The following is a 27,756-nucleotide window of genomic DNA, read 5'->3' as shown; positions in this document are numbered from 1 at the left end:
AGGGATCTTCAAAGACAAAGTCTTAAATCTTTCTGCAGCCTCAAGGACCACAACAGGTCCTACAGGTATGCAGTCTTCAATGTCCTAACAAATATCAAAGGCATGACACGCCAGCTATAAATGCACAGCAAAACCTATTTTTGTTCAAGCCATTAATCACCATTGCCCCAACTCACTTGCTATTTTGATCCAAGAATTTGTCATTATAAGGTCTAGATGACAGCAAGTGTTTTAGGATTCATCCCGGTGAGTAGCTACTTCACTGCAGTTGGAAAAAAGAGAACAACCACCTTACTTTTCTGTTTTCTCCAAACACTGGAGAATAGGAATGTTTTGCAGGCAGTATATCAGACACCTTTAACCCTTTCTCTTTATCGTGAGCACAGATTCTGGAAGACTCATAACTTTTCAGTTCTAAACACCATTTTCATTGCATTTCTATATAGCCTTCACATAAATTTATAATTGAAAAAATGATATATTTGGAAATGGCAAAAGCTTAACAAACATATATATACATATATATATCTTTGCCAGCTTTTGCTTCCAAAATACATGTACATTTGTCATAATATTAATGACAAAAAGTTCCTAAATAATGTGAACAATGGGAAATCAGAGAGCTTAAGCAGCTGCAAGCTTGTCTAAAAAATATATAAAAGATCCCTGATTATTTCTGACTATATGTATTACAGTAATGGTGAGAGGTGTCAAATGACATCAAGCTCCACAGTACCAAGAGCTCTACAAACACAAGTTAAGAAAGAATCCTTGACCTAGAAGATTATAGTTCAAGTAAGCAATACCAGAAAGAGATACATATGGCAAGTACATCAAGTTTTATGTAAAGTAAATTAAACCATCTGTGAATTTCCTGAAGTTAAAAAGAAAGTATGTAATATGTCCTGCTTCATAATGACAAATCTTCTCTACTAAGCATGTTCTATTCTGATCATCTTTCTTAGTTCAGACATCTTAACTGGAGCTGAAAAACTGTTATTCCATCAGAACAGATAAATCCCAGTGACATTACTCCTGAAATATAAATCTCTTTTTTTTTTGAAAGTCATGACAGACCATTAAAAAAATCCAAACACACAAAAAAATCCCTCAAAAGCTCAACAGTCCAGTGCCATTTGCAAAGCACTTTGTCACTGAGGAAGAGGCAACACTCATGCTCCAGAAATTCCCCAATTCTAGTGCAAAGTATTGCATGGTCAGGCTAGGGAAACTTTTGGGCTTAAACAGAAGCATAAGTGATTTCAGGGAAAAAGGGAAGAGGAAACAGGAGCAGAGGACACAGATTCAGGCTGCTGAAAGAACTGTCTACAGCTTGGGCAGGGGAGCACATTGTGGCATATGTTTATACTAGTAAGAGCTACTGTCTGATTTCTAAGGAAAGTATTTGACTTCAATGTCAGGAATACCTTGAAATCCACTCTTTTGACACCAGAAGTATGAAAATACAATAAAGGCTGTGAGAGAGGAGCAATAAAAAGTTCCACATAGATAACTTTTTTTTTAAATTGGCATGCTTCTCTCTGTTGTTAAGGGATAATAGGCATTAGCAAGTCATCAATTCAAATGACATAAATGGAAGCAGAGTAGGTCACAGTCACAAAAATGTTAGATTAATGATATAAAAATGAGAAAGGCATTAGCAACAACATGAAAAAGCAACTTTAAGACAGCCTTCTGAGACATTATTTAGTTTGAAAACATATTCAAATCCCTCAAATGAATAAAAGCCTCAGGAACTGATTAAAAAAAAAATAAAAGCCAACACCAAACGTACATACTCTTTGCAAGGACTAATATCCAAAAAGTTTGAACATAGGCAGGAAGCATCAAGACAGTTTTACTTTTATGGCTCCAGAAAATGGAGCCCTAAGAAATAAGTGACACATCCAGGTATATCATAATATGGGCTGACATCTCAAACTTCATTAATCCCCTATTTTAAGAGCCATCTCATAAAAATTATTCCTTTATCCTTCTCCCTAGTGTGTTTCAGAACAAATTTCTAAATTAGAAACAGCAACATAGAAAAGACAAAAAACATCTGATGAACTGATTTGTTTCATTTTCCTTTTTAAGGAGATAATGATACATTGATCAATTGAAGCTCACATTTTTGGCAGGACAAGCCTTTTTTTAAATAGTACTCAGAGTTGATGACAACACCGAGCTAGCGACTTGTTAAAATTTGTCCTAGTGATGACCCCAAATTACCTTCTGATGTCTGAGTTTTCGGTTATGAAAAGAGTAGCATCCTGATGCAAGAAGAAACAGGAAAAGAAACTAAACCATATCAAGAAACACCATCCCTGCCTCACAGGCTTGCTAATAAGGGAGATCTTACTGGCAGACTTATCCGAGATATTAATACCTCTTTCTATTCATATTTTAACTTGGTACATCCCCCACCATCCTTCTCCCTCCCTGAATGGATATTCTCATTTAATGGCAGGGCACAACAGGAAGCTCCTACAGATGAAATCACTTCTTATAAAACACAGGGCTGGAAGCCTGTACAGCCTAGCTGTAAGCCAGGGGTTTCAACTGGACTCAAGTATAAAACAGTGTTCAACCAGAGCCATAAAACTGAGGCTGAGGAAAGTCTCCTGCCTTCGGGGGCTGAGTTGCTTAACTGGCACAATCCAAGAAACATGATTTATACCCACACTCTGTAAATGTGAAGTGAGATGTCTGTTCTTCTGTGGACTGTGTATTGGCTCCAGTCTTCTCCCACACAGCCTCTTCAAGTTGGAGAGGAATTGCACATTCTCCAGGCTGCTTACCCTTCAATCCTTCCTCTGTTTACCACTTTCTCTCAGTTTTTCTTTTCTTGGTCTTTCCATCTATCCTTTCTCTATTTGATTCACACTCCACTGTGCATAATAACTATGATCATACGGCCTCTCTTCTTTTGTTGTTTCTTCTTGCACGCCGAATCCTTTTCATTTTTGGTGCTGCTTGAGTTAGCAGCTGGGGGTTTTTCAGTTGGTTGTTTTGTCGTTGTTTTGTTTTTTGTTTTTCATTTTCCCCTCCCCCCAGGTTTGTACAATATCTAATCCTGGAGTCTCTGTTTCAGTATTTCTGCAAAACATCAGATCCATGACACCCACTTCAGAGCCAGCTGTAAAGAAAGTACACTCTTGCATCACCGTAACTGTTGCAGACCATGGAAAGGAAGAAAGCTGTAAGGAATGGAACCACCCAGCACACAAGAATCCTCGTTAGGGTTATTTTGGACATGGAAGATGCATGTGAGAAGCTGATCCAGGGCTCTGCGCTGCAGGCTTGTTTCTGTGGTCAGGCAGTTGAATTCCAGTGTAGTAGGGCACAGTCTGCTATAATAAATTTCTTCTGAAGCAGATGAATGTAGTTACTCTACAACAAGATCAGTCTCTCAGAGCATGGTGAGAAGTAGTAGCTCGTTTTTATTTCAGCCTTAGGTGTGAAAGCCAATTAAACTGCCTAAGTGACAGAAGACACAGGGTTAATTTTTCTTGGCAGCCAGCCTTCTCTTTCTACAAAGTCATCAAATTGTGTACATGGGCCTTGCAGAGATGGCATGTGTTCAGACACATCAGAATTAGAAGCAGATTTACACCTGTTAAAATCAATCCCTAAAGGTTTGCAGGTTCACAGATGCACACAGTCATTCAAATATTTCTGAGACTCCATAAGTATTTATATCTACTATAAACATAAGCATATGCTCCCAAAGCTGTGTGTGAACAAGTGCAAGATATACAGAAGCTTGGATGAAAATTTCCAGGCACTGGATAGAAGGAAAACAATCCACCCCAACTCCAGGAACAGTGCTGCAGCAGTGGCTTCACTCTCAGACCTCCACCTATACCATTTGGATGGAAAATTCCATCAGTTCGCTCTGCAGCTTCCAAAGCTAGCAGTTCTAAAAGCATCACAGGAATTGTGTAGGTTATGTTGCTACAGCTCAAAAATCACAGTGACATCTCAGATCAATTACTTCATCTTGAAATATTAACTCTGAACCGTGTTATATTTTATAAGCATTCCTTACAGGTTATATTTGCAATGTATACATGACATCCTCTACTTCTCAATCTGGATAAAATACTAATTTTGAAATTTGAACCTCTAAGATTCTTATCTGATACCTTAGCTGCCTTTTATCACATGCATTTAGGTATGTATTTCCTTCAGGGCATTTGAGATGTACCAGTTTTATCCCTTCGGGACAACTTGCTCACATAGGACATCCTTTCTTTAACAGTGTACTCAGTCAGCTAATCCGAGTTCTCTGAAGATACTTAAAGCTCTGAGAGCATTAAGTAAGGTCATTCCAGGCATCTGCTATGAATTTTGAAGCAACCTAATTTAATTAATAGTAGATTGAAGTAATTTGGATTTGTTCAATCAGAATGGCATGTATTTTCACTGATTTTTTTGAGACAAATTTGTTTGAGCTTCAACAGATTCATAGCACTGCAGTGTGCCACCTTTTTGGCAAAGTACCAACATACTGCACTGCATGACAGAATACAGATTTATGCCCATAAAAACATAAATGAGTTTTTAATTGTCATACAGAAAACAGATAAGCTTCACAATGTACTTTTTTTAAACAGACGTGCATGGGCATTTTTCATTTAAAAATCTTATTGAAATTAGGTTATTTTAATTGCATTCTTAACTAAATAAAAATATCAGAAGTGTAAAGCCATTTGACTAAGCCTAATCTGATGATTATTCCTGAGGGCTATTTCACTATTATCTGCCACTCAACCCAGTTTCCCAAAGCACTGAGCCTCTGAAATTGTACAGAAGCCAAAAGAAACTGCAGATACTGTGTCCTTGGGAAACTAGGCCAGCTGTCTTTCTGGGACTTGCAATTCTTCAGCTTCACCTCAGTTTAAGTCTGAGAAACCCTTAAAAGAAATCACAACCCAAGCTCTCTTTAAATGACTGGTACGGAACCATGACTGCAATCACACCTGCTTACAGAGTACTAATTCAGTCTGCCCTGATAAGCTGGTTTCCTTAAAAAAATACAGGCAAGACCTACTCCAGTGAACGAGGCTTACATCTGTCCTGCTTGCAAGACAGATTTTATTAAGCAAGCCAGTTCACTAGGGAACCTTTGTGCATTGGTACACAATGGAACACGAATAACAAGCATTCTGCAACAGATGAACTAAAAGCAGCTGAATGAGATGAACTCTGCAGTACAGCCAGTATCCCCTTTAGCCACTGAGCATTTTGGCAACTAATAGCACTTAAACATGATTTAATGGAAATCAGAAACTATTTACTTTGTCTTTTAAACACATAAAAGTTTTTTTTATGCTTTCCTTGAAAAAGTACTCTGGATAAATCAAAACTTCATCTCAAGGTTTGTCATCTCTGCCACTGTACCAAATTATTCCCAAGTCCCTCACTTTTCAGAGTTATGTCTGGCCTCCTGGGCTCAGTAAAAAAAAAAAGTGGTGGACATCACTCAATATTTTCCAGTTTAATAAAATCATAATAGTTGTATTCTTAAATAGAAAGCTGAAAGTTTAGAAAAGCAGTTTTAATTGACTTAAGCAAAAGACCACTTTCTGTAAATGAGTCAGTTTTTGAAGTCTGTTCATTCTGACAGCTGTAGAATCATACTAAACATCTGGGAAAGGTAAGTTATATCATAATGACTATCAATATATTTAAAATTACAATAAGATCACTTCTATGTCTCCTTTAGCAACAAATTATATAATAAATTGATTGTATAAATAAAGTATTAAATTACATAAATGACATCATTCCCTTCCCTCCTCTGAGGCAGCTTCAGAGCACACAGAGGTTGGCCGATCCAGGTCTGGGGTGAGGGGGCAGGGAATTGGAAAGGGAGCAGAGGGGAAGTGCTTTGAGCGGATCATGGTTGTTCTCCGACTTGCGGGTGGGAGTGCAGGGCTGTCCCATGTGAAACATCGCAGGTGTGCAACGCGCCTGCCACTTGTGGTGTCACAGTGGGAGAAGAATAATCGTCAGGGTGGAAAGTGGGTTCTTTTAGATTGATGGGGACCCCAGCCAGGCTGGGGTCTTGAAAGGCACCCTAGCCTTGACAGGTATGGGGGCCTGAACGGTTGGTCAGCTGATTTATTTGTTTGTCTATTTACCTATTTACTTTTGGCTCACCTGCGGCTACTGCCCAGGTTCGGCATGTTCTGGATATATTTTCTCTGCTCTGCTACATCCTGAAAGGGTGGGCAGGACTAAGGGCTGCTCCTGGTTGTCCCCTTATGATGGTATTTAGGTAGGTCTTAGTAAAGTAGGAATTGAAGGACTTACCCAAATCGTTCTAACAGGTAAGTAGCCTATGTACCCCCCCCCCATGTGGTTGCGAGCTATGCTGGCGAGGGTTCATGCCCTCGGTAGGGTCGCCCATGCCAGACAGGTCAAAACCATAGGACCAGATTCACTTCATTCTTGGGCAGGATGAGCTCATTAGCCTTCCGGCAGTCATCCTAGGAGAAGGACAACTCTCATACCAAACCCGGGCAGATGGAGCTCGCTTAGCCCTGGAAGGCCATCCATCTAAGAGAAGGTCACTCTAATCAAACCTACGTCCTGAGGACCTCGCTGCCACCGTCCAAGCTTGCTCGGCCCTGGCAGATGAACCTCAGGATTAAAGGGTGGGTTCAGTTCCGCGCATACTGCATCTCACCTAAAAAATCCATTGCGCAGGCTTGAAGGCTTTACCCACATGCAAAAAGTCCTGCAGCGACGGGCGAGGGTCGAAACGGTAGGTGAAAGGTGCACTGGGAGCCGCAGACTCAACCCTGCATGCAGGCGGTTCAGGATATTGGTCATTTGAGACTGACGGAGATGAGAGTCTCTTGGGGCAGCACCCTGAACGACCAAGCAGCCTTTTCAAGGACAGCACTGCTTGCTCCACTCGGAGAGGGGCCTAGAAAAGGTGGCCTAAACAAAGCTCATCTCCACCTTCACCCGGTTGGTTAACCGCAGACCGACGGGCATCTTCTTCCAATGCGGTCGCACAAAGAGCAAAAGACAAAGGCATGCACCTGCCTCCAAAGGTGTACCTAAATTAACTCTAGCATGCTGGAACATCAGAACCATGCTCAATTCTGCGGACAGCGGACGTCCTGTGCGTCGCTCTGCCCTAATTGCCCATGAGCTGGCCCGTCTCAACATCGACATAGCTGCTCTCAGTGAAGTTCGCCTTCATGAGGAAGGCAGCCTCAGAGAACACGGTGCCGGTTACACTCTCTTTTGGTCAGGTAAGTCCAGAACCGAAAAACATCTCTCTGGTGTCGGCTTCATGATCAAAAACTCTATTGTCCCTAAACTCGAAAATCTGCCGACAGGTCACTCTGATCGCATTATCTCCCTACGCCTTCCACTAAATAACAACCAACACGTTGTCATCTTCAGCATATATGCCCCAACTCTCCAAACTGACCCTGCTGAAAAAGATAAATTTTACTCTGACCTGCGCTGCCTTACCCAAAAGGTACCAGCAGATGATAAGATCATTATCCTTGGTGATTTCAACGCCAGAGTAGGCAAAAATTTTGAAGCATGGAAAGGCATATTAGGCAAGCATGGTGTTGGAAACTGCAATGATAATGGTCGACTTCTGCTAGAATTCTGCGCGGAGCAACAGTTTACCATTACCAACACTATCTTTCAGCAGAAAGATAGCCTAAAGACAACCTGGATGCACCCCAGATCTAAGCATTGGCACCTCATTGATTATGTCTTGGTGCGACGGAGAGACGTCCGCGATGTCCTCCATACCCGCGTGATGCCCAGCGCAGAATGTCAAACAGACCATCGGCTTGTGCGCTGTAAACTCAATTTCAATCTCAAATTCAAACCCAAAAAGGGCAGTATCCCAAGGAGAAGACTCCAAGTTAACGATCTCCAATCAGCCACAGTAAGAGAAAGATTCCAGGCAAACCTTCAAACTAAGCTTGATAACCATTCCACAGATCCTGCAGATTCCTCTCCTGAAGCAATTTGGCACCATATTAAAAGCTGCATCCTGCAATCCTCCGAAGAATCCTTAGGGTTCTCCCTCAAGAAGAACAAAGACTGGTTTGATGATAACAATCATGAAATCCAGGAATTGTTGAGGAAGAAGAGAACCGCCCACCAAGCACACCTTGCACTGCCATCCTGTCCCGCAAGAAAAGTAGCCTTTCGTCTTGCATGCAGCAAACTCCAACAGAAACTCCGTGACATCCAGAACAAGTGGTGGACCGATCTAGCTGCAAAAGCTCAACTTTGTGCAGATACAGGGGACCACAAAGGATTCTATGAGGCCCTCAAAACAGCATACGGGCCTACATACCAAATCCATAGCCCACTACTCAGTGCAGATGGTCAAACGCTCCTGACAGATAAAACCTCCATACTGAATAGATGGTCTGAACACTTTCAGACTCTTTTTAGTACCAACCGTGTAGTCCAAGACTCAGCAATTCAGTCCATCACACAACGACCGGTGAAATACGAATTGGATACTGCCCCCACTTTAGGAGAAACCCTCAAGGCCATACAGCAGGTGAAAATTGGCAAGGCAGCTGGGGTTGATGGAATTCCACCTGAAGTCTGGAAACATGGGGGCCTTGCACTCCATGCTAAATTTCATGAGCTTGTGGTGCGCTGCTGGGAACTAGGTGAACTACCTTCAGACCTTCGTGATGCAGTCATCATCACCTTGTATAAGAAGAAAGGTACTAAATCAGACTGCTCAAATTACCGTGGTATTACTCTGCTCTCCATTGCTGGCAAAATCTTGGCAAGAATACTCCTGAACAGACTAATTCCCGCTATAGCAGAAGAAATTCTACCTGAATCTCAGTGTGGCTTCAGAGCCAACAGGAGCACCACAGACATGATATTTGTTCTCAGACAACTGCAAGAGAAGTGTAGGGAACAGAACAAAGGTCTCTTTGTAACCTTTGTCGACCTCACCAAGGCTTTCGATACTGTGAGCAGAAAAGGTCTTTGGCAGATTTTGGAACGTTTGGGTTGTCCCCCCAAGTTCCTTAAAATGATCACCTCACTTCATGAAGATCAGCATGGCCAAGTCAGATATGGCAACACACTTTCTGAGCCCTTTCTAATAAAGAACGGCGTGAAACAAGGCTGCGTTCTCGCTCCTACCTTATTCACAATCTTTTTCAGTATGATGCTCCAAAGGGCCACGGCAGACCTCGATGATCAGGACGGTATCTACATTCGATATCGTACTGATGGAAGCCTATTCAACCTAAGGCGACTGAAGGCCCACACTAAGACCCTGAACCATCTTGTCCGGGAGCTGCTTTATGCTGATGACGCCGCCCTTGTCGCTCACACAGAAGCAGCCCTGCAGCGTTTAACATCCTGCTTTGCAGATGCTGCTGAGCTCTTTGGGCTGGAAGTCAGCTTAAAGAAGACAGAAGTTCTCCATCAACCTGCACCTCAGGAAGTCCTCCATCATCCCCACATCACCATCGGCCAATCAGAACTCAAATCAGTCCAACAGTTTAATTACTTAGGCAGCCTCATCTCCTCAGATGGTAAGATTGACGGGGAGATAGACAATAGGTTAGCGAAGGCATATAGTGCTTTTGGAAAACTCCATAAAAGAGTATGGCGTAATAAACACTTGAAGAAAGGTACCAAGATCAGTGTCTACAGAGCCATAGTGCTGTCTACTCTTTTATATGGTTCCGAAACATGGGTCATCTACCGCCACCACCTGCGTCTCCTAGAACGCTTCCATCAACGCTGCCTCCGTACAATCCTGAACATCCACTGGTCAGATTATGTGACCAATACATCTGTTCTTGAACAGGCAGCAATCACAAGTATTGAAGCCATGCTACTGAGAACGCAACTGCGCTGGGCAGGGCACGTCTCCAGGATGAAGGACCACCGCCTCCCTAAGATCCTGCTCTATGGTGAACTTGCCTCCGGCTGCCGCAAGAGAGGAGCTCCGAAGAAAAGATACAAGGACTCCCTGAAGCAACAACTCAGCCTTGGGCATATTGATCACCATAACTGGTCTACTCTGGCCTCTAACCGGGAGGCCTGGAGACAGTCCATTTATAACGCCGCTGATACTTTTGAGAAAGCACGCAGGATCACTCTTGAGGAGAAAAGACAACGCAGAAAGAATCGAGCCTTGCAGAATATACCATCTAAGGAGTCTTTCTGCTGTGTCTTTTGCAACCGGACTTGCCTTTCCCGTATTGGCCTTTTTAGCCACCAACGCGCTTGCAAGAATAGTGGGTAGAGCCCTTCCCAAATCTTCGTTCGCGAAGCCTAGCCATGACATGACATGACATGACAGGAAATCCATTTCTGTATTAAAATAAAATTATTACACATATCATCAAGGTTTGGAAAGGTGAATATAAAATGGCAATTTCATGTCTTCATATGCTGAAACATAAGGGGAAACACACAAAAAAATCCACTGTAATTTGTCAGGTTTTACTTTCTATCATATAATATTGACAAGAAAGTACTCTTGTATTATAACTAGCTGTGCTAGCACTTCACATTGTATGCTCTGTGCTCGTCTTCCTCAGACAAAGTACTTTTTGCAGCAGAATAGACAGTAATACTCACCTGGGAATGGCCTCATTACCACTCTGCATAAGACTAGTGTCTTATTATGACACATAGTCTTTAGTTTTAGAAACAGAAGATCAAAACCCAAATCTTTTACTCATCTTGTAGCTCCCATTTTTGTATTGTCTATCCAGAAGAAATCTAACTCACCAGAAAAAAGCTATTATCAATTTTCAGTATACTGCACTATTCTGACATGAGCTCTTTCCTCTTCCCTACCTTACTTAATGTGAACTTCATTATGCAGTATCAGTTACTGTTTTACTTAAATCATTTCCTCTCTGTTACATGTTAAGATAAAGCAACATCATAAAAAGACAGACCATAATAAAATCACAATCGACTCTCCAAGACGCCTACAATTGGGTTTACCTCTTTACTGTGCAGCTGAGAGCTAGCACTGGCACTTAAATAACCAAAAAAAAAAAAAGGCATAAAAAAAGACTTGTGCTAGAAGATACTGCTTCAGGAAATGAGAGACTAGCTCACTAATACAAGAATCTACCTTAAAACACAGACATAGCTGGCTGCTCAGAAATTAACCAAGTGGGTACTGCTAAGACGTTCAGAAAAAGAACTCTACTCAGTAACATATAAGAGGTCAAGTGTTTACTTGTTAACATTGTTAAAACAGAGCTTTAATACTGCTCACAATAAACAGAAATTTTATAGAGAAGCCTCTACACTTATCATTAAGCTTACTGGAATTAAACCAAAAATAACTAAAAATACAAGCCCTTTTTCCCCTTTATACCCTCTATAAGTTTGCTGGTTGTTTTCCTTTTTGTTCCTTGCCTGTGTAAAGCAGAGGACATGCTTAGGCATGCTTAACCACCTTGCTGAAGAGAATACTAATGTGTGATTTCCCAAGAGCAGACTTATTTGCATAATTTAAATCCATATCCAATAAAGAGCAATGCTCAAACCTAATTTTACTTTTTCATATATATTCTATATAATTATGTATTAGTAGGAGGAGTTTCTGGGTTTTTTTCCTCTCTCTTACTTTTTAGTAAGAACAAAATGCTTTACACTTTAACATAATTTCCCCTCATCTTGATTGACTTAAGAAGCTTTCCACTAGGAAAGCCAAACAAAAAAGGTAATTAAATATGGTAATTACAGCTCTGGTCCTCTTTGTCAGTTACAAGTTTGGGAATCAGAGCTGCTTTTGCTTAATAAAGTGGCTGCAGAATTAAAAACTTGCTCATCTAACATCACATCTTTCAAAGGTTTAAGGGTAAAATATTTAAGAAAGTTTTCCCATAACAGCCACTGGCAAAAATCTTAATTATGCTGAAACTGTGAGATCTATTTTGTCTTTTTTTTTTTTTTAATCATGAATCTTCATTCAGATCCAGTTGTTTGGAAAATTGCAATTACATTATCCCTTGATGCCTCTTGATCTTATGCAGACTGCTCTCATAGTTAACATTTATGAGAGAGCAACAAGCTCTTAATCTATAAAACACTGAGCATCCAAGTTTTAAAAACATTATGTATGGAGGTGAAGTTCACTATGCCATCTGGGAATGAAAATCAGGAGGTATCTTAGCATTAGCTACGTGAAATGCTGCATACTTTCTTTTATGTCTGGATTTACAGAAGCTGTGACAATTTTAAAATCAATTAATGATCTGGCACAAAAGATGATCCTCAGATGATGCTGTAGCCCTGCTTTCCCAAAAGAACAGCTTCCTCACTAGATGCATGTATCCACAGATATGCATAAACATATGCTGCCTTAGAAGCCACACCATGAGTGTCACAGTGAGAAACTGCCTAGCTTTTATATCAGTTAAATCCAACTTGTTTTTCCCCCATCCTCATCATACTGCAGCTTCAGAATTTCTATCAGGCAATTTCTATCATAAGGATGCCAGCTGTAATTCTAGATGACTTCCAAATAAGAGAAATACATAATTTAACACAGATGAACTACATTTCAGTTTTGTCTAGATTACACAATGTTTTCACTGACTCTACACCCATACAAATTAAAGTACATATTAAAGATTTAGAGAATGAACAAAATCTTAAGAGTCTATCTTTCAGCTCTACACTATTTTTCTTTCTCCTTGACTGGAGACAAACAGGACTGTCCTGCAAACTCTTCAGTTGAGTTTAGAAACCATTAACTCAACCTGCAGGGTCATCAAGATAAGAATAAAATCAATAGGATTGTCCTTCTGGGCTCTTTTCAGATATGGATAAATCATCTCTACAGCACAGCCTTACATACTGGCTCATTTTTAATCAAATATTTACCCTGGTTGCAATGTAATTTCTGGTATGCTTTGTAAGGTATCAGTGTTCTGGTTTTGACTATGCACCACTTCATGCATCTGGTGGGACCATACTGCTATAAGACCATGCTCAGTATACATAACATCCCAATCAAGCCTGGGTGATGCACAGCTTGCTGATGAGAATGGAAAAATAATGCTCAAATAATGGAAGACAGCATCTGGATATTATAGGTATGACCAACAATTATAAGTCAGAATGAAAATCTACATTAGGCTTCACATTAATTCATTAAACACAGATATTGAATTCCCTTGAACTGCAGCCAGTGAGGAGCCCTACTGCATACCTGAAGGAAAGGATGCACTCTGAACACCACCAAAACTTGCACGTATGAACTAGTGGTGGGAGAGCTCTCCTCAGACAATGATGAGCACTTATGTTTAGATGTGGAACAGTAACTTTCAAGGCTCTTTGCAAATCAAGCTCTCTACCCCCCTTTGTCAATCCTTCTGCCACTAGCGTGAGCATCAACTGATTAATTTCTCACCTGTAGATCACCTTAGGGCACCCCTGACAGGGGAAATTTCTGTCTAATGGTCACCCTGTTTACCATCATAAACCTTTTAAGGATTATTTTAAAGAAACTGTCACCTCCCAGTAGCTAGGTAGATGGTTCATGAGGGAATTAATAATTAACCAATTAAAACTGTACAGCTTGTGAAAAGGCAACAGTGCTATGTATCAAAGCTATACAAACATCAGATGTTTTCTAAATAACCTTCTTTATTTTGGCCTGTAACCATGTTCCTTCCTTATACCTGTGATTCCATACTTCCTGAGCCTGGTTTTAAAGCATGCTGTAAGTCAGTACTGTCTTGTGCCCTCTACCACAACACAACTCTGACTGCCCAAAAGCAAAAATGACACACAATGTTTTTATAACAGGATATTAAAGTTATTGCCATGAACATAAGATATCAAAAGTAAGAATCCGGAAAAAAATTAAGACAATTTAAGAGAAACAGTCAGATGTATGACCTTTGCATTATTTATCTCAAAGTTGTTTGTTGTGTTTTTACTTTGAGGATTCCTCCCATCCTTTCCCACCCCTAGCATATAATCTGCAAAAAGGGTGTGCCTGGTTAATTTAATCTCATTTACCTAAATGCTTGTAAAAGAATTCAGAAAATGTGCTAAACAATGTATACCAATGGTCTCTGGACATTCAAATTAAATCACAGAATAAAGCATATGAATAAATTTCCATTATATACATTCCTGTATAAACAAAATGTGATAAAAGCAACAGTCATGTTTTATGCAGGAAGAAACTGCAAGGGGAAAAATCCCCCAAAACCCATTTGAACACCACAGAAATTGTATAAAAGATTGTGTTACGAATTTGTTTCATAAATAATTATTGAAGTAATTCAGCTATTTGTTCCGATTCAGAGAGACATGCACATATTACATACGCTGTCTGGGGAAAATGGCAAACCTATGATTTCTGAAACTCTCAATCTTAGAGTTATCAATATGTTAAATGAATGGAAATATCCTACTGATATTTGTACCTCAAACGTAGGTGATAATTAAGTAGATTAACACTATACAGAACCTTTTAGCTCCCAAGTAGTAAACTACTAAAAAACACTGCAACAGAATATCATGAACTACTCACATCTTTAACACAAATTGCCTGGATATGACCTTTAACTAAAAAACCCTATAATTTTAAAAGATTATTCCATACCACGATAATAGGTGTAGTACACCAATTTTAATCTGGATTCATGTGTCATAGACTTTTTTAGGAATAACAGCAAAGAAAGTTTCTAAATGCTATGTAATTCTCATCAGCCATGCCTTATCTGACTACATTAATATTACAGAAATAATGAGTTAAATTTCATATCATAATTATAAAGCCAGCAAATTTTCATTAACTAAATGAAATCCCCCTCAAAAAGGTGCACCTAGTATTGTAAGGATTCAAGGCTTTATAAATGTTTGTAGTTCAAAGGAACAGGGGGCAAAAAGCTGTTTCTCTAACAAATGTATAGTTTTAATAAATGTGAATGCTATTTATTGATAAAAGAGGCTGACTAGGAAATAGTCTAGAAAGTGTGGAAACAATTTCTCACACTGTAGATTTTGGTGTATCTTTTCGTAGGTGCAATGATAAAAGCAGCATGCAGCATTGCTACACACTTCACTCATATCAATCAGAGCAAACACAACACTTGTTATTTCAATATAAAATTCAAACTTCAGCACTGAAGTTCCATTCTTTCTTTTGAAAATTATTCAATGTAATAAGATTGGATACACTGAGGATAAACAAACCTTTAGGTTTAGAAACCAATTAGGCAATAAAAGCTAAAAGTTTTGTCACCTCATTTCAAAACTGGAATGTGACTGAAGAGAGAAAATATTGCCTAGACTATAGTGCCAATACATTTAGACACTAATACAAGTCAAGGTTTGTTAAATATTAAAAATCAAAAATCTTTTATGTTCCTGTAGAAATTCAGTCTACTACTTTAGCCTTTATTTATTTAAGCAACTGTGGTTAATAAAAATAAATAGAATCTAGAAACATATTAAGTCATTTTCCTTCAACTATGTAGAGCTTAATCATATCAGTACCTCTTCATGTGGTTATTGATGGCAGCATGTTTCGGTGATATTGCATGTCAGAGCATTACTCAAAACAGCATAAGCAGTCTATCAAAGAAAGCAACTCATACAAACTCTCACAAATCAAGAGAATTAGCTAACTGATGTTGGTACTACCAAGCATGACAAATTGAACACACCAAATTTTCCACATCTTACTGAGAATTTGCCAATAAAAACTGGAGTCCCACACTTTGCTCACAGAATTTGTTTCAGTGTTTGATCTTGCTCTGATGTAGAACCCCAGTGGTACCTGGTACCAGTGAAGCTCCAGAGCACATGACATTGCACTGGTGTTCTTGGTAAACTCACTGAAGAAAAACCCATATTTAATCACAAATCTTCAGGACAGTTACTTAAAAACTTAATTTTAAGTTCTCAAGTGCTCTGTTGGATTGCAAACAACACCTTGCCAGACTAAGTCCTTGCTGAAACCCAAATGTATCCCAATGTCTTTAATCACTAAGCTGTTAGGCATAAAATGAACTATCACACAAGTTTACCTTGAGTTTTCCTGGTTTCTTTAATTTTAATATCCATATTGTTGATATGAATCTTCAAAAGGTTTTCAGTGAATCTGTTTTTTACCCCAACTGTAACTTGAAGCACAGCAATTAGAACAAAAAAATCAAAGAAGCATATTGCATGTTAACAGATGAAACGCAAGAAACTCAGGAGTTTTTAAACACATATGGTAAGCCAACATGCCCTGTGGCATCACATTTATCAGATAAGATTATCATATTAGTAGCTATTGTAGTCTATCACAAGTGAATATACCAGTTGACTCAAAATTCAGGACCCAATTCAACCATAATGTTTTCCACAGGTGTTTGAAGACAGTCCAGTCTGGCCAAAAGTAGAAGTTTCAAGCTCTTTAACTCAATTCTTCGCAGACTACCATCTTGAAAAGGGAAATCTGGAGTATAAACTGTTGAAATTACTTGAAACAGTAGAAACTGTTTCAAGACTCTACTGGATAAAAGAGAGCCACAGAAACCTTCCAAGAGGTATGCTCAGTAGAAATCACATTAGCAACAGGCAGTTCTGCAAACCTCTCAGAAATCTCAGAGGCTGAAATGCAGGATTCTAGATGTGGGGCATGACGATTTCAGGCAAGTTCACCTCAGAGAGACAGAATTTAGAAACTAATTAACAATGGCAGTTTGTTCTTGTCTAAACACTTAGTTGTGCACAATACTTTTGTATGATAAATGCAGTGATTCAGCTCGGGGTTCGTGAAGGGCAACTTGATCACAGCTACACTGAAACTTGCATCACAGATCTAATTTCGCAAGTGGTGATTCTTTGCTAAGATCAGTTGCTAAATTGAGAAAATAATTGAGGAACAGTGAATATCTGAAGGCAACTATACGGGACATGTTCAAAATACAAACAAGCTATGCAAACAAGAGCAGCTTATCTTTAATAAACTCAGAACAGTAGTACGCCCTGTAAAGGGACTAAGTACGAGCAATGCCAGCAGAGCATGCATGCTTATCACGTGCACACCCTTAAACAGATACTGCTGGGCTGAGCTTGACGATATATACCAGAAAAAACATTTGAGGGATAGACACCAACACCTACCATGGATGCAAATTGACCTACCTAGCTTCTATTTTCAACGCTATGGTGCTTAACTGCTACATTTGAGAAGGACAAAAGAAAAGAAAAAAACAGTTTGTTTGTGAACAATGCAGAATGTTAAAATACCTATTCAAAATAATTCATCTAGACAGAAAATTCAACTCACAGGACTGGATATACAGGTTTCATTTGGCAGCATGGGAAACCCAGGGTTATCATCTAGGTACAGGTCATTTCACATAAGGAGAGAAATTTTGCAGTCTACTGCATTTGAACAGATGTGGAAAACCTTTATCTAACATACTAAACAATGAAGGCAGTCACTTCCTTTACAAATGCAGCTAAGGACCATCCTAGTTCTTCAGCATAAAAAGACACCACAAAAATGATCAGCAATATCCATTACCACAGCTGAAGCCATCTTCGTTCACAAGGAATATTATCTGGAAGGAGTTTTTCTAATGGCATATGAGTCTGAACCTCTGCCAAGGTGCTGACAACCACAGCCAAGTCATCATTCTCAGTTGACAAAAGTGGAAGTGATTTCAGTGGTTGACGAGGGCCATAAATTTTACAAGGCTGAAAAAACCAAACAACCCAAAACCACCACAATGCCACAAGCACAAGACGCAGACACACTTCACTCAAATTTGTTATACCTAAGGCCCCCACACTAAAATACATTCTATACCTTTATGGTTTTATTACTTAAAATCTTCGTTGCAATTTCCTCCTGTACGTAGGAGGGAAGAACTGCAAATAAAAAAATTCTCCAAATACCTCCAAGTAATTCTAAGGTCATTGGCTGTGACAGTGATAAGGAGCATATAATGCCATATTGTAATTTTATGCACGCTTGTTTAGCTTACATATGAACAACCAAAAAATAGCTATCAAACAATTCTTCTTGGTGGGTAGACAAATAAAATTATAGCTTTATCTATGGCTACAACATACAATTGGAAAACAAACCTGCTTATTTTGAGGTTACCCTAGAAAAGCATCATTATTTGTGGGAGTCAAAAGTTTGGGCTTTTGACTTTCAAAACACTTCCAGATGTTCCTCCAGAAATTTTAATTTTTTTATTAGTTTATGCTAATGTTACAAAAATATTGCCATATTTTTAAACAGCTGTAATTAAGATGCCACAATATTTTATGAAAGACATCCAGGTATTGCAAGTCTCTCAGTGACTTCAACTAGCTTTTCTTTTCCACTCTAGTTGGATTCTGTGGTCCTGAATTCCACATATCCCAAAGCACATTTCCTCTCCTTAGGCATAACAGGAAATAAACCGAAATAAGAACCAAATAATTTATGCTGTCATCATGAATACACACTAAATTAATTGCAATCCACTGAAATAATTTATCACTGCTTAGATGACAAGTATAGCACTTCGCCCACCTCAGTTTTGTACTCTGGAATCATCTTTAGTTATTTTATAATTCTACATGTGTACATACTACATAGAAGCATATATGTCCCTGTAAAAGATTATAAAATGAAACACAGCTGATTTTACCCATTAGACAAAAGACTAATAACCAAATCATTCTGAAAAAAAAATCATGTTTTGAATAAGTATTAGTAACAGATAAAGTCATTTTATCCTTAAAAGTCTAGTTATGAAGAAATGGGCCTTGAATCAGTTCCACATGCCCATAAAACTGCATGCAGAACTTGATTTTTTTTACATTTCTGTTCTGTAATGCTGTACTGTGCTTATTTTGAGTATCTCCTTGGGATATGTTCTTGTAGCCAGTTATTTCCCTGAGTTACATTCATGTACTTTAAGTGTTTTCACTCTCAGACATTGCTTAGAATTTACTTCCCTTTTCTGCTTTTTTCATTATTGAAGTGTTTAAAAGCATTTCAGAAGTTTCCTGAGACAGAATCTTTACCTCCTCCTATAAAAATAGCAGGGGTTTTTCTTATCCTTTTGCTTTCTATATGACCTCAATCTCTTAACTTTTGGAACAACTGTGTTCCTCTTAGAACTGTTTGGATTTTATTTTCTTTTGGTTTATGAAATTTATTAAGTGTGAAATATTTTATTGCCTTATTTACTGGCTTCAGTGTCCCATTCTGGGAAAGCAGGCAGATCAGCTACAGTCACCCCTAAAGACAACAATATTAATGACTCCAGCTGATGTTCCTACTTTTCCAGCCAATGGAAATGTGAGCACTGTTCCTGCAAGCAGCATGTTTCCTGAAGCACAGTCTCAGCTCACTCCAAGTGCTCACCACCTGGAGTGATGCCAGACATATACACTGGCCTGTTCCAGAAAATCACAGAAGACTACACTCCATTGCTTACCAAAGAAAAAGAAGTAATTTATATTTTTCCTAAGCAGAACTACTCGACATAAAGCCTAAATTTCCTTCACCCAGCAATATGAAATTGGTCATTCAATTACCAAATAAAGAATTGAAAAGAGAATTTATGCAACAAATATCTAAGACTAAGAAATTCAATCTTCTCCCTTAGGCACAGATAAATAAGTGGCAAATTTGAAGAAAAACATCCTGCTATTACCTCCTTCCAATTACTGTGCCATCCCAGACATGCCATGTAGGCCCATCAGTGGTTGCTCCAACTTCCTTGACAATCTATTGTAGATACTTACATTGTAGTTATCTATGATAAATTAAATATTTATTTAACACCATCCCAACATGTCCAGATCCAAACATAGTTTAACAGCATTTGACAGATGAAAAGAATGAATAGGCAGCGTACAAGGACACTGATTATGGCGAGCAGCTTACAAATCCGTGTTAAAAACTCCACATTTATGCAATTGCATGTTTATATTTCTATTGAAGTATAACAAATTTAGCAGGGATAAAATTTGGATTCCCTGTATTTAACACTGAGGACCTGGTACTGGGTTGCTGAAAACCTGGGCTTGTGCACCACAACCTGAGTTAGGGATTTAGGAGGTCTTTGATCTCTTCCTATCTCCTTCTTCATAGCTTGCCAGACTCATTTTCTGAGGGTGGTTCATTGATTCATTCTTTCTTTTCAAAAGCAAGTGCCCTCATGGCTGAGCTTTACTTGCAAGAAACTAGCAACTTGTATAAGGAAAACTACCAAATTTTTATAGCTGTCTCATTAACATATCGGCTATATCATGTTTACCCCAATTAAAAACAAAAGGACAACCCTGATGAAACCAAAGACTTTCCTACAGGAACACACAGATTTAATATAAGGCAAAACAGACTGATCTTCAGGAAGCCATTATGCTTGCTCCTGTTCATATATTATAATATTATATATTAAAATATATATTATATATTTTTCTACTATGATATAATCAAGGGTTACCAAAACAAGCATTCACTTTCATGAGAAACATCAAGAAAATCATTTGAGCTTAGCAGAGTGATATTTTCTAGATAATCCTATCCTTCCCATTTGCTCTACTGTCTTCATTCCCTATGTTTCAAAGCAGACTTAAAAATTTTGGGGATAAGTCTTTTCCTAATTCTGTACAAGGCTAGCACAATAGAACTCTTAAGACATATCTGCAATACAATTAATCATTCATTTAATTACTATAATATAAAAGACAAGAAGCTCTAAGGACAATGCCTCTCATTTGTAAAGATGATCATGACTAATCCTATGCCAAGACGAGGCTGAAGATTTCTTTTAAAAACAACTGCAAACCACAGCATAATCTAAAATCTAGTTTAAAATTTCTTTTTGCTACAAGGCTATATTGAACAATTACGTGATTTTTTTCATCATGAAATCAAGGCTTAGAGTACCTATGAATGTAAGATTCCCTTATTGGGCATTCATTCCAGGCAGGTATTTTTCATTACAATTCAGTATATCAATTCTTCTTTCTTTTTTTTTTTAAGTAATTTTATTAAGCCTTCATGCTCCACATCCCCTCCAATTCTTATTACCATTTTTATACCCTATGGTGAGGCTGACAAGAAGCAGTGTAGATTTGACAACCAGAAGCACAGGAATCTAGCAAGAAATTACTATGCAAATGTGTCTGGGAGAAGATAATATTAATAAGTATTTGCTGATGGGCCTTTTACTCCAGTAGGTGGCACATTTATAATGAAAACTTAACAGTAGTTTAAACCAAAGATCAGAAACCTCAGATGTACACGTCTCTGATGGATAACAAAAGAGGAAAAACACTTCCAAGTGTTGTCATTTTAGAGAAACCAATCCAAGCTCACTAAATTAGATGAAAATATTTTCCTTTCAACTTCTCACGTTCTATAAATGTTTCATTTACCAAAAAAAAGAAGTCTCTTTGCTCAGCAGTTACTAGCAACTTCTGTAAAATAAGGTCCACAAAAAATAACAGTTATTTATTAAAAAAAATCTCAAACCTTTATACACATTAGTTAACTTTGCAGCTAAAGGAACATAAGTCACAGGAAAGCACACCACCTTTTTACTTTGCTGTAGAGAAAAATCAATTATAAACTCTGACTCTAAAAGAAAAAAATCTAAGAGAAAGGGAGAAAATAATACCATATGATTACATAAAATTTCAACTAAAAGAACGTAAGATGATGTTTCAGAAAAAATAAGTAACTGACCTGAGGTAACAACTTTAGTAGGGGGAAGTAGAGGGAAAGCTTACACAGCAGGAAAAAAAGCAGAGGATTCAGGAGTAACCAGCCTTCCCAGACATTCAGTGATGCGCTGAACAGAAGAACTCTACTTCTGTTTTAGTTTGAGCATTCCCACTTCAGATACTGCTACAATATAATCTATAATCTTCTTTATTCAAACCATGCTGTGACTTTCAGTTCTTAAAAAAAAAAACCCAAAAACCAAATTGTAACATTTTTGGATTTATTCATGGATAACACTCTCACAATCCTGAATACAGGTACACATATGGATCAGGAGCTATTCCAACACAGAAGTGAGAGGAGCTTAGATAAAGGTCAAGTTTCAAGCAAATTGCAGAAATAAATTCAAAACAATACTTAAATCCATAGAGCTTTTTCACTTCCACTTCTGTGGAAGAAAGTTAAGCATCAAAAAAGAAAAAAAAAAGCCATACTCTGGCAGCACACTCTTTGCAGTCAGAACACAAGCTTGCAAGGTATTAGAAAGATTAGTATTATGTATTAGTCACAGGCTTAAGAGCAAGCCTGTTAACAGTACATCTTGTCAAGACAGTTTTGTGGAACTAAACTATAAGCATTTTACCATAAGTAAAATGCTAAAACAGGAAGGAATTGGTTGACCAAATAAATTAGTATGCTGTGCTTTTCACTCTTTCCACAAACTACAGAAAGAAGTCTTTGTGAATAGATGGATGTAAGTGCTGAGGACATGCTCCAAAGGAGTTAAAAACATCCCAAGGATAATAGTCTGAATATAACACTGTATGATATTGTCTCTAAACAGTACCAATGAAGTGGAAAAAACACAATAGCTAATAAGCATGCCTGCCAGATACTAGTACGAGTGTACTGAAAAATATACAGACTCAACAAAATTATTTACATGGTTAGATTACAGATATTCTTGTCCCAAAACTTAGGTAAAACTGTAAGGAAACATCTTGTCAGGTAAATCATATACGTAGTGTCTTTACAAGCTGATTAGGAAATAGAAGATTTTGTATTCCCCATTTTCTACATCTTCACTGAAGGTATGCTTTAGATAAATGAAAGTCTTTGAAACTAATCCAAGAAAATTAGGTGACATGATAAGTACACATTATGTAAAGAAAATCAGAGTAAAACTATGCCAATCCAATCTCTTCATAGGTATTAAGCTAATTTAAGATAATATGTTTTTAAAGAATTGCTAAAATACCTTGAGTGGCAAAGTTCACTGCACATCCCAGATGGTACCAGCAGCAGACACACAGCTGCCACATAGCTGCCTTTCAGTATTTAAAATACAGTTTTAGAAATGGAGGTCAGCCTCCACAGAGGAGTAAAGCAAGCAGTCCATACCATAAGCAAGGAATGTGACCTGGAAAATGACTCTCGTTTCACAAGTACTAAGAGAAAATCTTCATTCTGCCAGCTGAAAATAATTGGAGGAGAGGAAAAGACAGCAGAGGTCCAGAAAAATCTTGACAAGTTTCGGTATCACGCTTCTAACTTGAATCAAAGAAAGAGAACTTTATGAACTTGGACCTGTCTGAAAGAGTATTTGTTACAGTTAAGAGTATGTTGTGCAGACTTTAAAAACCAGGACCCAACAGTCCACTATCAAGGAGGCAAAGTTGCTGTTCTCATTCATCACAGAGTCACTGAGGCCACAGATGCAAATCACGTTATTAAAAAAGTAACACATAACCTTTGCAAATGTTACACAATCTCTGTTTGTAATTGCACACATAATACAAACTGTGCTGGACTTCAAATCAAGATTCCTTGCCATTTTAAAGTGAGAATATATCTAATAATAGGGGTTCCTTAACAGTAGGGAAGAAAAGGCTCATAATTAGAAAATTCAAATTGGCAGTTAGATGCAGTTCTTAACTGCAAAAGTAAAGGTTTATTTAAACAGTTCAACAGTGTAACAAGTAAATTCATCACGTCCTGAAGTCTTTAAATTGAACTTGGACGTGTCTCTAAATAATGTGTTCTAGTTTAATTGCAGCAAACACTGGTATATTTAGTAAAGCAATTTCTTCTACTAAAGGAATTAATGCTTGAGATTATTTTGTCCAGTATTGTAGAAGAGATAAGGCTTGGTGATTCCTTTAGTCCTCACAGTCTATAAACCCCCGTGGATGCACTGATTCTGCATCTTTATACCAGAAGTGTCAGACTAGACCATACATAGCTTACAAATTTGTTGACTTCCAAATTTCTTGGTAACAAGTTTGCTTTGATTAGTGTAACAATAATATTTTTCTCATTATTTTCAGTTAATTGGTAGATGTCCCTTCAGACTTCACTTTGCTCTGGCAGCTGATTGCTCCACACCCCTACAGTCATGTTCCACTAGCATTCAGCAACAAGATCAAAGGGAAAAGAAGAAAGGAAGGAAAAAAAAAGTTTCTACAAGGTTATGGTTCCTTAAAGACTCCTCCACTGTGTGTCTGCACTGTTACTGGTTGTTGTTCTAACAGCTATGTAACTTCTGAAACCTTGAGTTTGCATAACAATTTCTACTGACCCTAGAACTCTATTAGAGGGAGGCAATAAACAACATGTTAATGCAATAGATGGCCTAGAAAATAATATAGTGAGTAAAGGGATTTCAATCTCAGGATAAGTAGCATATTTACAGTAGCACATCAGTTTCTTGCAGTTTATCATCACTCAGTTGCCTACTAAAAGCTGCTATTTCAACACATTTTAGGATATGTAATTTCCAGCTACATGTTTTTGACCACTCAAGACAGAGTAAAACCTGCCATTTTTAATCCAGATTCCATGCACGCTCCCTGTCTTTTACATGGGCACCTCATCCAGTCTTTCTCAATTCCTAATGTTTTTCCAGCAGTATGCATTTGCCACAGAGGGATCACTGTTGATCAAACAAGGCACATGCTCTGTCAGAGGGGCTGGATCAGCTCCCTCTGCACAGGGCACAGCTGTCGGTTCTGGGAATGATAACCCTGTGTACGGGATGGATGAGACTGAGCAGTCGAACAGACTGCTAATCTGCAACCAGCAGAAACAACACACTCCTGCTCTCTGCTCTGTAGATACTCAATTAATGAATGACAATTTCTGTGATTAGGATTCTTATCTTGGTTATTTAAAGCAGTTAAAACAATTTTGATTCATTGCATCAACCTCGCAAAGGGATGACTTGAAGCAGCCAGGGTAGTGTGTTCACAATCTGTCAAAGCAACACCAGGCTTTCAAATGAGGAAAGCAGTATAAAGCAGAAACACTTTAAAAGTATAGATAGCCTTATTTGCCCAATTCATCCACTGATTTCAAGTCTGGATAATCACAACAAGCAAAACTGTAAAAAGATGAAAAGATAACTGTATTTAGTCTAAGACAGAAAGTATGTGTCTGTCATTCCATCACCTCCCAAGAATTTAAGCAAAAAATAAGCATGTTATGATTGCAAACATATCCTGTCTTGGCCAGGCTGGATGTCCACTACAATAGTGTGCAGACAGGATCATTGTCCACTAAAACCTGCTCTCTCCTCTTGGTATTGGAGTCTTGACATAAAATGCTATTGAAATCTATAATTTCAGTTTCAAACAGGTCTTTAAATTTCAGTGATGGTTGGTATTCAAGGTATTCAATAAATTAACAGCCCTTCAAATATATTTCTTGTATAAACAAGGCCACTACTCACCATCAGTAATTAAAGAACTAACAAAGCATCTCTTCAAAGAGGCTTCAGGAAAGGTGGCTGGAACCTTTACTTGAAACAATAATGAAAATCAAATAATATGACAAATATTATTTATAAATCTACTTTTAGCCTTTTGGTTTTTTATTTAATAACATGCCTGTTATACATAAAATGGACTTCTGATGAAAAAATTTACTTTGGTATATTAAATTGTGTTTCTAAACACAGATAAAAAGACAAAGTATACCATATTTATTCAAATAGCAGTCTTTTGTTAATACTTAATTAACATATGTACATTTCTTCAGAATTGTACACTTCCTTAATTTTTCTCCACAAGATTTCTTACATTTCAAAAAATTTTTTAAACTAAAAGCAGAACAGAACCTCCAAAATACACTACAGAATTCATGCTGCCTAATCATTTGCCCCTTCAGTTGGGATCAACTTCAATTCCAGTTTACAAGCACAGCTGATGGGGGGCGAAACCCTATGATGCTTCAGCATCCCCCACCTTTTGGGACAGAGTACTGCACCACTGCACACTTCTCAGTAGCTTTATGTTCAGCAGACAGGAAAACAAGGGAATTGATCAAAATAGCAGCCAGAAAGTAAAAATCAGAACAAAAAATTATCAAAATCCAGTGCGCATCTCCTCAATTTTTTTTTAGGCCTATCCCCCAAAAATATGTGTTACTTTTAGTGTTGATTTAACACAACCGTTTTTAGGATGGAATTTTCAATTGCCAGAAATTGTATTTGCTTCTGCTCCAATTCAAACTCCTATTGATGAACAATACCCAACCTGTGAACACCTACACAAATGTTTTACCTTAGGTGCATGATTAATCATTACTAAAGTCTCAGATAAAGCACTTGTGAGGGTAGCTGGCCCTCGAAAAGTCTGGAACACCCTGACTCTAGCCATGCCACTGTTTTATTTCATGCATCAGGATGCAACAATGCCTTCTGCTCACAAATTCTTTCCTCTTATTTTAATTTACTTCTTGAGTTCATTGGTACATCATTTTTAAGCACCAAACCAAATCTCTCCCTCTTCACCACCAAGCCTATTAATATCTTTCCAACAAGTGAGCATGTGCATGAAAGAGCAGGGGGAGCAGCCATATGTTTAAGTTGCAGAGCACCTTCAGAGCATGGAAATCCCCAGGAGCTTTTATCCATTACTGCACTATCTCATTCTTGTGCTATTTCTCAGAAGACTCCTTTAAACCTGGGCTTGATCAATTAATAAATATCATGTTGTGAACAACATGAGTCTTGCATAAAAGCTGGTCAAACTATCTGACAGATGTTAACAAATCAAGGATCTGTTTTATAAATTTTAAATTATATAGCCTTGCTTAGGAAATCAAATATGAAATCACATCAATTCAAAGATTTGTTCATAATTGCTGAATAGCTGGATACACATTCCAGACTAATTTTTCAATAAATTATACTTTTCTCATGTTTACTACTTCTTTGCTAGTGGGTATTCGGGTATACTTACAAGCAACAGCCTGTTCCTGTCTCTAATGAATTCATTAACAAAACAACATGAAACACTTTAAATACCAAAAAATGACTATTTGCAACAAAAATCTTCTAAAATTTGACAATTTATAAAGTATTTAAGTAAAAAGTTTTGTCACCCAAATAATCACGGGTATTTTCTTGCAAGGCATGTATAGGTTACAGATTTAATGAATTAGTTGCTGATAAATTATTACTTTATTGATTTGGATTTTAAGCTTCATTGATTTTCCAGTTTTTTCTCAACTACAGAATATCAACAGCATAGATACCATGCAGTAACAATAAACATCCAGAGCAGAAGTCTAGTACACAATTATCAGAACAATGTCAGTTTAAATATTTTTTCGCAAAGGCAACCTGAAGTAATTTGTAAAACAAAGCTGTTTGTTTTGAGGAAGGATGAAAGAAAAAAAAAAAGAATTTCCCCTTGAAGGACAAATACTCATTAGAGAGGATGAAGTATTAAAATGAGCAAGTGTTTGCAACTGACAAACAAAATAAAAGGACAACAATATTTTTACTTGTTTCTGCCAGATTCGTCCTTGTTTCTGTCAATAGTTACCAAGAACAAATGTGGTACTACACTACTTTCATATAAGCATTCTTTATAATTATGTTTCAAAAAAAACTTCAGGAGTTTTCACAAAGATTTAATCCCCAGCAAGTAATATTCTGGTGTTCCAGCTTTGAATCTTCTGAAAGTCTGTGCCCTGCTCAGCAGCCAAAGTGACTGAAAAGTTTAAATCTTATTTTCAAAAATAACCTGGGTTCACAGGTGCCAAGT

The 27,756-nt window shown here is 37.9% G+C and overlaps 1 protein-coding gene across 7 annotated transcripts in view; it reads right to left on the bottom strand.

Moving 5' to 3' along the window:
- Positions 1-27,756, bottom strand: part of ZNF385B (zinc finger protein 385B) — a 166,446-nt gene that overhangs the window by 92,783 nt on the left and 45,907 nt on the right. The window contains exon 1 of one of the 7 annotated variants that reach the window (XM_027678434.1): positions 10,624-10,825. The exons of the other annotated variants lie outside the window; for them this stretch is intronic. Within the exon in view, the coding sequence (XP_027534235.1) occupies positions 10,624-10,678 (55 nt within the window). The 5' untranslated portion in view covers positions 10,679-10,825. Of the gene's footprint in view, positions 1-10,623; positions 10,826-27,756 lie in introns of those variants that run through there. 7 annotated transcript variants of the gene reach the window in all.

Source organism: Neopelma chrysocephalum, unplaced genomic scaffold (genome assembly GCF_003984885.1).
Source record: "Neopelma chrysocephalum unplaced genomic scaffold, ASM398488v2 Primary Assembly neopelma1_44, whole genome shotgun sequence".
NCBI lineage: Eukaryota > Metazoa > Chordata > Aves > Passeriformes > Pipridae > Neopelma > Neopelma chrysocephalum.
Note: the sequence above shows the minus strand (reverse complement) of the source record. Positions and strands in the feature narration are given on the sequence as shown.